Here is a 14,041-nt window from a genome sequence, read left to right on the forward strand (position 1 = left end):
CTTTAAAAAAAAACAAGTGTTAACATGGCACAATTGTCTTTTTTATTAAACAAATTCAAAACTCAATCATTGTACAAAACAAACTTTTAGAACATGTTGGTGAAAACAGACGCGTCTGAATTGAGTGCATTCTCAACCATAGAAAATTAGACATAAAGCTAGACGCCTCCTTGGGTTCTGGTGCATATGCATCGCAGGACCAAGGGATTCTGCGTCGCTTCCGCGTGCACCGCCATAGATGCTGCCAGTCAAAGTGACTACTGGCCAATCACAGCGCGTCTTTTCCAGGACTTATCAGAGTTTATTGGCACGTCTCCATCCAGTTCCGATGTTTTCTATTAGTTGGAAATATCTTGCCACCCATTCACAACTACTTGCACAGGGGTTAACCTCAATATTTTAAGTGCTATATTTTACACTATTCATATACATCCTTTTTGTCTGCAATATACTGCACCGTTTCTCCCGGGCTCATCAGCTTCTCTGCCTCTGCATCTGGGATTTCAAAGCCTAACTCATCTTCCATTGCCATGATGATCTCTACCTGGCCCAGCTGTTCTTAGAGGCTGCATACGAAAACACCCGTCCCCACCTGCCTCTGATTGGCCTACCAACTTCCATTTCTGTGACACACGTGGAAGCGGGAAACGACCGGTCGCCGAGTCCCGCGATGCATATGCCCCAGAGGCATCTACCTTTCCATGTCTATGTGCATCAGTTCCACGTGCCTCACAGAAAAGGACGTTGGTAGGCCAATCAGAGACAGGTGGAGGTGGGTCTTGAAACATGCCAATAAAGCTCTGTTGAATTGAAATGTTAAGTCCCGGATAATACGCGCCGTTATTGGCTAGTAGTCATGTTGACTGGCAGCGTTCCATGACTGGCAGCGTTCCATTAGTTTTTCCGGACGTCCGGCCTCCACTTGTTACACATCGCTCCAATGAACTGTAGGTTGAGGTATCTAGCTTTTTATATCCATGTTCTCAACCGCCTCATAAAACAACCAGCTGTGAAGGATAAGTTATCCTACACTTCTATATACACTAGTCTTCCATAAGTCCAAATTTAGCCCAGTGTCAATGCCTGGATAGTCTCCATTTCTCGTTTAGTTGGACATTCATGGGTTCTGATCAGATTCAGAGAAGTAAAAGACACCTTTTTCTCCAGCTACATTGTCTTTCTTCCACCCATCTGACTCTTTTGAACTCGATTTATAAAACACTGATCTACAAACTTACAACGCGCCGTGCTGTGACGCATTGTAAGCTTGTAGATACAACAGATTTGAGTGTAAATCAGGCTGAGTGTAAATCAGGCTTAACATATACCCCAGAAGGGATATTGCAGGATTGTATATCCTTCCTTCCAGTGAATGAGTGCATCCTATCAAAGAGGGATCTGATGAGCAAGGAAAATGTCCACTGATTTGTTTTCATTAAAAAAGAAAAATAATGATATTACACATATCATGTGTGAGGACCCCACGTTCTGACCGGGTGCAACATTATCCTGTAACTTTTCTTCTAGCACAGTGGTTCTCAAACTTTGAAATGTGAAGGTCTCCCATTTGGTTCCATTTGTACACTGTCAGTTACAGACTTGTAAGGGTCAATTTAGACCCCCATAAAGGAACCCAGAAAGTCCATGGATGAAATCCACTTTGAGAACCACTGTTCTAGCAGATACCAAAGTGAACCGGAAACAAAAGGGATGACTAAGTGGTTGTCATGGTTCTTTTTCCACGGGACCAGTTTGATTTCACAATGCGAGAAATGGTTTTGACTGGACGTGGACAGGCTAGGAGGCCTCGCTGACCACCAGGTCTCGTACGGCCTGGAAGGCTGCCACCATGGAGCTCAGCTGGATCTTCTCATTGGTTCCTGACGCCAGTCTGTGTCTGAGGGGAGCAGAGGACACAAGCACATGGTGTCAGAGTCAGTCACAATCAACGCAAGATTCTAAAAATGTCTTCTAAATCCTCAACAGTTTTCTGAAAAAAAAACTATGTTTCTAATATCAGTGGTGCTTAAAGCTTTTCACATCAAGGACCCCCAGAATTATATGTATTTGGTCGCCGACCCCATCTCAAAATATTGTGTTCCAGGGACCCCCAGAAGCAAAGATTTGAGTTAAAGATGTTCGCGATTTCAAGGTTTTTCAAAACTAGGAGATGTACAAGCTCAGCGCGGCATGAAGTGAGTGAAATCATGCACTTTGAGTTTGAAGATCTGCTATTTTTGAATAGCCAAAATATAAAATATGGCTAAAATCTTAAAAATGACAGTCGCTTTTCCAATTTTAATGGGTTAAAAATGTTTTTAAAACAAACCTGTTTTAGAAAATTGATGACATTCTTTTAATGAGAATGTCTGCCAATGATGATGACACACCCAAAATAGGGATGCCAGATAGAATGTGTTTAATATGCATAATGTGTGTGATTGATAATTATTCCTCTAAAAAAATCATTATTTGTGTGTGCACCAACAAAGCGTTTTTGTGTGCAACTGTGAGTGTGCACACATCAAGAAGTGGCACGTCACTTACTCTGCATCTGCCAATTTGATGAGCAGTCCAATGCGAATAGCAGGGGGAAAGTCCACTGCAACAATAAAAATAAAACAACTTTTTTTAGACAGGACAACATAGCCTTCAGCAATTTCCCAAGAAAGAACAAAAGAACATAAGTTTGTGGAGAAAGCAGGTAATACAGAAAAGTGTGTCGTCGGCTATGCCATAATGCTTTATTTTTTAATCAATTTTAAAAGCACAAAAAGAAGAAATATTGAAATTCAAGTTTCCATCACATAACCATGTAATTTTAGCCAACATAGATCCAGGTAAGTTTAGTTATATTTAAAATAAATGAATTTGGGAAAGGTTTGAAAAATGTCAATTGTAAAAACAGTGTTCAGAGCAACGGGAGTTCGAACCATGGGGCAGTCCCCGTCTCTTTTTTGTATAGTGTGTTTCTCTTTCAAATGTTTTGCATGGTTTATTTACATCTAACATTTGCGTTCTTATTTTATTCCGTCAGTAAAGTTTATATTACTCTGCTTCAACAGTTGAACGCCTGCGTGGGGCTAAACAAGGTTTAACCTTCTTGAATCTACCATCACCCCCAAAATGAGGACAATCTCTGTGTATCTGTCTTTTAGCTGGGCTGTAATCTGCACGTTGCGCTTGCATATGTTAGTGCTGGCAAGCTACTCCCCCTACAACGAGGCAGTCGGTACGGTAGTCATAGCAACCACGCTGGGTCTCCCGGGCAACGGGACCAGGAAAACATGTAGAGCCAGAATGCAGATGGATTCGAACAGGCCTGGTGGAACAACTGTCTGCTTCTGTTACTGCCGGCTATGGGACCATCTGCACTGTATGGCCTAGGTCGGTGATTCGCAAGCCCTTTCATGTCAAGGAAAGGACCCCCGAATTGTTATGTTTTTGGCCACGCAACACCCATCTAAATATATTTTGTGCCAGGGGGATGAGTAAATTAAATTATATATTTTTTTTCTTCCCCAAAAATGTTTAAAAACTGCAGATCTACGAAGTCATAGTGTGTGCTTGTACCAAGTATAAAATAGGGTTCAAGTGCTTACACAGATTTTGATGTTCTAACTAGAAATGTGTAATTCTGAGAAATGCAAGTGTGGTTGCGCCGCTGGGACACGAGGAACCCACTAGGAAGAATACCGCCGGAGGTTGTCCGACATGTGATTCACACTTGAAAATACTTTTCCGGAAGAAATCCGTCTTACCTATTTATATTACAATGTATATTGTGTCATGTGACTTCACGTGAAGCTTGACCAATCCTCAAATCCATTATATTATCCAAACAGAGAAGGGACATAGGGAGGTACACATACACACAAGGTCATGTATTGGGAGTGGCTAGATGAAAACGTTGAGGATTGATCTAGAAGCAATAATAAAGCAACCACACTTATACAGTAAATATTTGTCTTGGGACCCCTTGGAACCCCCTCAAGGACACCTGGTGACCAACGGAGTACCAAGACAAGAGCAGTGTGTGTGTGTGTGTGTGTGTGTGTGTGTGTGTGTGTACCTCTGTGTATGAGCAGGTGGACCTCCGTCAGGATATCATGCAGGGCCAGACCTTTCAGAGTCTTCAGCTCAAGGATGGCTGGGAGAAACACCGCTAAGGATACGTTTAATCTTCTTTTCACGTTGTTGAAATGAGCTATACGAATAAGCTTGCTATTTATTTATTTATTTACTTATCAATACGGCAATGTAGAAATACTCCTTTTACAATCTGAAGTCCGGAATTCAAAATTGACTTGAGTAAATGTATAGGTATCAAAATGTACTTAAGTACCGATTAAAGGTAGAAAGTACTCATTATGCAGAATGTCCCATTTCACAATGTATAAATGTATAAACATCTTTTGAAAATAGTAGATCTACAGGCTTGTAGATCGGCTATATTCAAATGGCAGAAATGTATACAGGGATAAAGTGGTTAATGTATGGTGGTTAAAGTAGCTACTAACTAAAGTTTTCAAATAATTGCAATGGAGTAAAAGTACAATATTTCCCTCTGAGATGTGGCGTAGTAGAAGTAAAAGTATTTTGAAATACTACAGTAAAGTGAAAATACCTCAAAACTGTACTTAAGTACAGTACTTGAGTAAAATGTGCAAAGTTATTTACCGCTGGAAATGAGCTACACAAACAATAAACATGCCTTGCATGAGGAGGCTGTGAGAGAAGAAGGCAACTGAAGTCAAGTCCCCCTCTGGTGGACATTGGACACATTGGTGGACACATCAACATGCAAAAACAGAGCTGCATTTTGGAGAATCCTGACCTTGGGCACAGAGGTTATGGCTGATATGTTAAAAAGTGCAAAATATTGAAATCAATTTGAAAAACTTGGATTAAAGTTTCTATTTGAGAACATTTAACTTAAGAGCAAACAAATATATTGCCATTGTCGGGTGAATACCTTGTATGTCCAAAACCCCTCGATTTGTATTCATCATTTCAAAAATCGTCTTGGGACGATTGAAACAATTGAAAATTAGAGATACAAGGTTTTTGCACGACAGTGACAATATGAACCCCCACTTTAAAAACGTTTTTTTGCTGGGAACCCCTGGAACACCCAACCCCCAAAAGGATCCCACTTTGAGAACCACTGATCTAATACAGAGAGCCATGGATATCATTGATCAATCAATACTTAACGTAATAATTATGGTATGACGGTAAAGGATACAGTTGTACGCTGAGGTGAAGTCTTTGTTGAGAGACCAGTCTAGGATGTTTGCTATGTCTGAACGGAGTGGGTGGCCCGTGCACGTGTACACCGTGTCCTCCGTCACCTTCCCATAGGCCATGCTGGTGCTCTGAAATCACACAGGTGCACATTGGAATAGTAACAACACTTTTGTCACTGTCGGGTGTCCAATTTAAGCATAACTCTTCAGTAAAACTGAAAAAAGAACATGTCTTTATAAAGCACACAAACAGAATTAACGTCTTTCAACCTGTATATACTGTAGGTGAAACTATTCTAGAGTTCACTCCAATTCTACCCGAACCCAACCCTACGTTTTCGGGCCGGGCCTAAGATGTATGCTTATTAGTCGGCAGGCCTCAGGCTGACCCAGTTAGGGTACATGGAGTCTGCGAGTTGGCAAACTCCATGTACCCCACAATTTTTAGGCCCGCTGAGAACTCTTAACTATTCACGTGGGGGAAAAAAGCCTATTGTATCTAAAAGCTCACCAAGCATCATGTTAAGAGCTGGTAACGTAGATATACAGTTTTCACTACTTTTGTGCAACACTAATCAAGTATAAAATAGTTCTGTAAATCAAGACATAACTGAAGACAGAAATGAAGACGGCAAGAAGAAGAATCCTGTTGTCAATTATGTTGTGATGATTGTTTTCTACAGTCAGTCACTCAGGGGTTGAGACTAAGGTCTCATCGGGGAAGTGCCCCTGTTCAGTGTCAGAAAACATTACCGTACCTGCAGTATGTTGAGTGATCTTCTCATATCTCCTGATGATAAGGTCACAATGGCCTTCATTCCATCTGGACTTACATCAATACTAAAAGGAGACAAAAAGGCATCAGTTAAAATCAAAATTAGATCTTTTAGTTGCAAAATCGGATCGTTTTAGTTGCACGTTGGCAAACTCCATGTACCTTACTAGCTCATTGACTGCACAGAAAAACTGAAATTTTCGCATTACATGCCACGATTTTCTTACCTTTTAACATGGGCGTGTGCGTGTCCATCGTGCACGGATTGTGCACGATCCGCGTGCACGCCGTGGTCTTACGTGATTGTTAATCCATGCTAGCATTGCTGCGCCAGCTCGGGAAACTCAGGCCTGGCACGCAAAGAAACGTGAATAACTCGGGAAACTAGGGCTTGAGCAGTAAATGAGCTAGTAGGGGAGTAGAGTTGTTCCAATACCGGTATCAAAAAAGCTGCCAATACTGCCTAAAACGCTGGTTTCGGCGAGTATGCCAGTCCATGCTGATCCAAAACAACATCATTTATCACATGATATTGACATTTCAGAATAGTACCAGTAAGATGCCCTAAAGGTCGAGGTCGCGCACATGGGTGCGTGCACATGGGCGCTTAGGCATGTATACCCTTCTGCTGAGCTGGTCGAGTCATCACTATGATATATCCACATATGAAGTCCGTGAGGTCAGATGTAGAGGTATTGACCTAGCCTAGCACAGCTAAACAATCCACCCATGTTAAAACAAGTATACTGCAGTTAGTTAGCTGCATTAGTATATACTATATAGGTTGGCTATGCCAGGCTAGTATTGACCAGCTCCATATATGGAGATCTAGGTGATGATCCAGTCGTCTCCATGTATGGCTAATTGGATATCCAGGGTTTGGTGAGATCAGTGTCGTGACCTTCATATATGGATATCCATGTGATGATTGTCAGCAGTCTTGACAGTCAACAACGTGATGTCAGAAGGTCAGCTATAGACATTGAGGCGTTACGGAAGGAAGGACGGACGGACCGACGGACAGGATGTGCCGGTTTTCATAGTAAACTGTCGCAAATACATTTAGATTGCTTCAGTCGATGTTGCACTACTTGTTTATACACACCTCTCCTCCTGGATGACATACTCCAGTCTGGGGATCATCTGCTCATGAGAGAGGGGTCCAAAGCGGAACCTGGTGCAACGGGACTGCAGCGCCGGGATGATCTTGGACAGGTAGTTACAGATGAGGCAGAACCGGGTGTTCTCTGTGAACTTCTCAATCACTGTCCAGAGAGGAATACAAATCAGGACACTTCTACACTTCTAGCAGTTGTCCGTTTATTTTCTGCTTTTACTGGACAGTTTGTCAGACAGAAGATTTCACACACCGTGGTCCCCAATTACAGCGAACAGTATTTGGATATCCTTCCCCGCCTGAGACTTGCTTGGCTTGCCGAGCTTGGTAAATCTGAACCATCTGAACTAGAGTTATATAATCTGATTGCATAATATAATTTTACTTTTCTGTGTAGCTTTGGCAGAGAAAAAAAAATGCTCTTTAGTAGAAACATCCATTACCTGAATTTAGGTCATAATCCGGCCATAATTTCCCACTAATGCCCTCTCTCTGATTAATGTGTGAGCTCCAAGCTAAATTCATCAAATACTTCACACTTGGACTTTGGTTCAATGCCATTACATAGTCACTGGTAGAAGACATACTCTGATTTTTCACAAAGTACCAATAACACAGTTTAGAAATACGACAATAACAAAGTTATTACAATTAAAAGTCCTGTATTCTAACAGCAGCATAGTAACAGGTACTCATTAATAATGACTATATGGCCCATTCCACGTTGTGAGCTTGTAGATCAGATTATATTTGAATATCCTAATATATAAAATAGAGCTTAAAATGATCAGGGATGCACCGATATATCGGCCACACCATCGGCATCGGCCGATATTTGCCGTATCGGTCAATATCGGTATCGGCAAATAAAGCTGACATTAACCGATGGCAGTAGCCGATATTTATCTGTTGTTGATAAGCACAATTTTTGAGCTGGTTATGTTGGTGTGTTGATTATTTGCAGCCTACCAAGCTGTATTTCTGAACAGTTGTTTCTTATAATGACGATGTATTTGTTTCCCTTGCACAAAAGGAGGAAATTATAACACTAAAAATAAAATAAACAAACATCGGTATCGACTATCGGCTAAATTGTTGTTTTAAACATCGGTATCGGCCAAGAATTTCCTTATCGGTGCATCACTTTCATGTATTTCTTTGAAATAGTAATCAAATTCCACAAAGTAGTAATAGTAACTAAAGTGGGTGAGATTGTACTAATAAGTACAGTAAATGTACTTATTATTTACTTTCTACCAGTGAATGAACATGAGCGGAGGTCCTTTCATTCAGAGCTCTGGCTGCTCGGTGGGACATGTGGTACACAGCGGGCCAGGCCCGGCCAAGCAGATGGCTTACCCCGCCGCAATGCATTCTGGGCATCCTGGGTCATGGCATCTGCTTCGTCCAGTATCACCAACTTGAAGCCCTTCCTAGAGGACGAGGGGAAGAGAGTGAGACCAGGTGCAACTGACAGACTTGTTTTAAATGGTGACTTTGACTACCTTTAACTCATTTCTAGCCGATCCCGAGTATACTCGTGAAAAATACTCAAGTATTTAGAGTGCCGATCCCGAGTATACTCGCGTAAAATACTGTATATAGAGTAGCGCCGGTTCTCCTACCCTATAGCCCGGCGGAAGGTCCTGGCACGATCGGCCTCGCCGATTCATCATCATCACGGATCCACGTGCACAAAATAGTAATCCCATAACATGGAGGCCGACGGGGAATCTCATCTTTAATGTCCATTTTCTCCAAACAACACTTTTAAAGCCAAGGATGGCATTAGATTCTCGCTACAAAAATATAATAACAAAGGCATCGATTGGCCATTTTAGAAACCGCATGGGGTGATGACCGCTCCCGTTGAATGACGTCATGACGTCAACCCGGAAGTGTTTACGCAATGGACTTCTAGCCTTCAAAATAAGACAACGGATGCGAATGGAGCCTGCGAGAGGCACGCTAGACATTTAAGCCGTTCATGTCTGGAGCACTAAATGGGTTAACTAGAACCCGACCAACCACCAGATGGGAGCAGATTGCCGATCCCCTAGTCCTTACTCAGCCCATTACTGATAGTTTGACTAGTGCTGCACAATATATTGTTATCGTATCGTTTATATTGTTTTAGCCATTTTAGTATTTTGATTTCAGAGGGTGGGGGCATGCGTACAAGTTAATAAATATGTATTTTTAGACATATTTAGCCGCCAACCTGGGAGCATGCATGCAAATCAAAATCGTTAAAATCACTAACACGATAAAAAGAAGTAAATAAAAACATTTTAACACTCATCTTTTCTTTTCTCTAATGACTATCTAAAATATGAACGCTTGTTGTGAAAAAACAAAGTTGTCCTTTAAAATCAAGAGTGATATTGACTTGTTATTATGCTGTTTTTTTAATGCCCAGTATTCACTGTTTCAACACTTAAAATATTGAATAGGAGTACTGTAGTATCTAGCCCATTTTAACCACATTAACCAAACATCCCTAATTAACTGTTCTATTGCAGTACCTGCTGCTGTTTATTTACATTATTTATTTCCACTTGAAACAGCGCACGTGCTGTATATAAATCTCTTGCTTATAATTTTTCTCTTTTCGAGGGTCACTTAAACGTATGTCCTTCAAATCACCAGGCTGCAAGTTGGACTTTAAACACTTTTTTGAAGGGATGAATTTAACCAAGCTGCCGCGCCGCTTCCTCCCATAGGCTTCCGCTCTTATTTTGAAGGGCCGGGCGGGAATTTGCGCTGATTTTGGACACTTTACTTTTTTCAACTTTGCCCCCATCTAGTCCTGGACTAGTGTGAAGACGGGCGGGTGTCATGGCGGCCGCCTTGCGAGTGCATTTTTAGCATGAAACCTGCCAGTCTTGGGATCAAAATGTATTTTTTCAAGTAAATGAACCCTATAGATTGCAAGATCGATGGATTTCTATGGAGGAGCTTCACTTCGCATACACGCCAATGTGCGTTGTAAACAAATCGTGGACATTAGCGATCCCACAACTGGACAGCCCATACGTACAGTAAGTCATAACAGTTTTACTATATTTACAGGGAGTTTGACGGTGAGGACTGTCAATGGCAGCATGTAGTTAACCCTTTCAATGACGGTCCAGACTGTCAACGGCAGCATAAGTGTTAACTTATGAACAGCGCAGTTCTGACAATAACACTGTTTGAGGGAAGAACAGTCTTACTTGAAGATGGTTCTGGTGCTGGCAAAATTCAGGACGGGACCTCGTACGACATCAATACCTCTGTCGTCTGAGGCATTTAGCTAACACAAAAAAAAGAGTAACGTAAGTAAAAGAGTCATGCACTTAAATCCATTGGTCCGTCCAAAAATAAACTTTTACAAAAGTAGTTACCTCCAACACCATAGAGGTGAACTCTTTCTGATTATAAAGTTGCTTGGCACAGGCCAGGATGGTGGATGTCTTGCCTGTACCAGGGGGGCCGTAGAACAAGAGGTGGGGAAGCCTGTCCTCACTGATGAATTTCTGGACTGGGGGGAAAATCAACAGCAGTTCATTTAAGGAAAAGGTCTCAAATGGTCTCTAAATATGCAGAGTATTTTGAGAACGTTTTTCATCTGGTCGTGACTCGTAAGGAGAAGTTGGTTTAAGTCCCACTTGAAAACATAATAATGCTTCAATCATAATGTATTTTTGTAACTTTGGGCCCTGGGGGAGACACCAAACGTATGTTTTTGGAATCGAGCTGAAAGAGTTTGGGGACCCCTGGAATAGAGGGCCAACCAGGACAGATCTAAGTGTGTCCAGACAATTTCTCAACGACGGTTCTAAATTATTTTGGTGCGCCACATTCTCCATTATTAATTTGTTTGGTAAAATATCAACTAAACTTTTTTGCTGAGAAATTGTACAAATCCTGTCCATTATGTATACATTCTTGACACATCATCTCATGTTTTACGACCCAATACGGTGAAATGCATTTTCTGGAAATGTAGCCTAAATGTTGGAAACTGAATACAATCATCATTCATCATTGTTCATCATGGGTGATTAGAAATAGACTGTACAATCAATGTAAAATGGGAAATGGGTGCAATTCTACACCCCCAAAAAACAGTGTCCACTTCTCCCCAAAATCCCAGGACCAACTCTAAAGCCCTTTGCACACAGGACAGTTGCGTTTTTTTCGTTTGCGGCATGAATAAAACGCATTGGATTTGGTGTGCAAGGCTGTGCGGAATCGGTGCGGCGGATCCAAAAAGGAGTCATAAAAGGAGTGATGAGTTTTTTACCGCATGCGACAAGACGCACGAATCGAACTGGGTTCGATCGAGAAAAAAACGCACGGCGGCAGCCACTCGTCGCACGGCTAATTCGGAGCCGGTGTGCATGAGGTCATAGAGAATCATTGTTTTCTTTTCAAAAAATGATATTGTCCGTTTTATCCGTGCGGTTAAACGCGCCTGTGTGCAAAGGGCTTAACATGGAGTTCTCCGTTTACCGTAACAACCAGAATGTGGTAACTTTGTTGCTGTCAGGTGGAAACCTCATATGTCCAAAACGGTTACTTTTCAGTGTTCAAAATACAAAAAGAGCAAAGAAAAGGAGCAAATTTAGAGCCACCATCAGGCCGATTTTTTTAAACACATTTTTGGACACTGCTGACCTGACGGTCACTTATCTCCCGATTAGGGAGTCTTACTGGTATTAGTTATGTACTTACTGGTGCTAAGAATGTCTTGGTGGGAGATGAGATCATCCAGTTTCTGCGGTCTGTATTTCTCAACCCTGTGATGCAGTGACACACAAACATCAATAAAGTGACAGTTTTAAGTAGACTCACTTTGCAGGTAACGGAAACGGCTGGCCTGGGATGTGTGGTATGCAAATGACCGGATACAGTAGTCAGCCTCTAGGCCGGATCAGAGCACTGAGCAGTAACCAGGCTTGCTTAAAGTATCACTTACAATAGATTAAAAGATGTTCACTTGTCAAAAAGTACAGATCTAGAAGATAACAGATCGGTTGTCTCTGGCATGATGCGAGAACTTGAGTCCTGTTGAGAAGCCAACAAGCGTTACATGCTAAATCACGTGCTTCTCAAAGTTTTTCCATGTCAAGGACCCCCTAAAAGCCTGGGTTTCCGAGGCTAAGGACCCCCAAACTGACACTTATTAGCCCGCGCAACCCCATTTGAAAATATATGCCAGGGACCCCCAAGAGAAGATTATTACAGCTCTGTAGCAGTTATTCCCAACCATTTTAATTTCAAGGACCCCCAGTTTGCCAGTTTGACATGTGTTAGGTTACGGAACCCAAATGGACCCCTCCATTTGTACACTATCTGAGTTACCATTAGGTTACCAACTATCCATCATTTAGCTGGGGACCCTCTGGAACTCCCTCAAGGACCCCACTTTGAGAACCAATGGTTATGGCTTAAAAGATCACTCATACTAGAAGAAGATGACACTTGCCAAAAAGAAGAGATCTAGAAGCTAACAACAGATCGGTTCTCTTTGGCATGATGCGACATCGTGCAATCTGTTGAGAAGCCAACAAGCGTCACATGCTAAAATGTATTATGTTTATGTAGCATCCAGACGGGCATTCATAGAGTAGATTCATTCACACCAGAGCTCTGCTAACACGATGCTGCTAACAATGCTCCCACTCACTCACCAGGGCAGGTTCCTGGACTGCAGCGGCACTGAGCTGCTGCTGCTGCTAGACTCCGTCATGATGGACCGTATCTGTGAAGGGTAGTAGTTGTCAAACGTTATGTTTAAAGTTGTTGATCAAAGTGAAGTTTTTGTTTTCATGCAGTGGCAGTGCAGCAGCAGCTTCCCGGGAACTAACTGTTTGGCGCCGGCGCGCTCTACGACAAAGCCTACGTCATTACGTAAGCCTTCCTTCCAGTCTAGGGCAGTGGTTCTCAACCTGTGGGTCGGGACCCCTAGGGGGGTCCCCAAATTATATTGGGGGGTAGCCAGATGATTGACTTAATGATGTGCAACATTGTTTTCTCACTCAAAAGTAAACTAACCAACATAAAGTTAAAGTCTATGCACATTTCCAAAGTAACAATTTAAGGACTATTTAATTTCTCTAAAATGACAAATTAAACATTGGCCAAATTGTCAAATATTAAAGGCAGAAATTGTGAAGCATGTAGATCTGCTATTTTCACAATAGGACCGTGTTATACAAAATTAATTCCTCAACTATAAGTGTTCGTCAGGGTGGGGTCCCAGTTAAAATATGATTATTTTGGGGTCACGGCCTGAAAAGGTTGAGAACCACTGGCAGGGCTGGATTAACACCTCAGAGGGCCCCTGGGCACTGAAGCACCAAGGGGCCCCTGTGTGCGCGCAAAATGTCTTGTAGGCATATGTACTGTAGGTGTAGTGATACGCAGAAGCGGGGATTGAACCCGGGACTCCCACTCGCCAGTCCAACGCACAACCAGTCGTGCTAATAGGGCTGAGCCCGATTATCAGGGCTGTTGTCGCTGGTTCATGGCTGGTAGTAACTGTGGGGTGCTACATTCACCCCCCAGGTATTTTGGAGCACGCCCTCGCGCTTCACACATCACGCCGCGGACCACCGCACACAACATGGCACTGTTCCTCCTCACGAGGGCATCACGCTCCTCATCCTGCCGACAACGCCAGATGTAGTGATACGCAGAAGCGGGGATTGAACCCGGGACTCCCACTCGCCAGTCCAACGCACAACCAGTCGTGCTAATAGGGCTGAGCCCGATTATCAGGGCTGTTGTCGCTGGTTCATGGCTGGTACTAACTGTGGGGTGCTACATAGGCATGTAGGTCCAATATAACATCTGCAGCAGCAGTTGTCACAGCGCAGCCCGGCGGAGTTTTAATCAGTTGACTTGACTTTC

At 42.5% G+C, this 14,041-nt stretch overlaps 1 protein-coding gene across 1 annotated transcript; it reads right to left on the reverse strand.

The window, feature by feature from the left end:
• Positions 1–19: 19 nt before the first annotated feature.
• Positions 20–12,959, reverse strand: rfc5 (replication factor C (activator 1) 5). Its single transcript, XM_080738035.1, has 11 exons — positions 12,820–12,959; positions 11,861–11,925; positions 10,528–10,664; positions 10,357–10,436; positions 8,501–8,574; positions 7,130–7,289; positions 6,008–6,089; positions 5,249–5,378; positions 4,073–4,150; positions 2,548–2,602; positions 20–1,897 (listed from the first exon to the last, which is right to left on the reverse strand). Exons 1-11 carry the CDS (start codon positions 12,876–12,878, stop codon positions 1,798–1,800), a joined length of 1,020 nt encoding a protein of 339 aa, XP_080594161.1. The 5' UTR covers positions 12,879–12,959; the 3' UTR covers positions 20–1,797.
• Positions 12,960–14,041: the final 1,082 nt, after the last annotated feature.

This window comes from Nannobrachium achirus, assembly GCF_963921795.1.
Source record: "Nannobrachium achirus genome assembly, chromosome: 12".
Lineage (NCBI taxonomy): Eukaryota > Metazoa > Chordata > Actinopteri > Myctophiformes > Myctophidae > Nannobrachium > Nannobrachium achirus.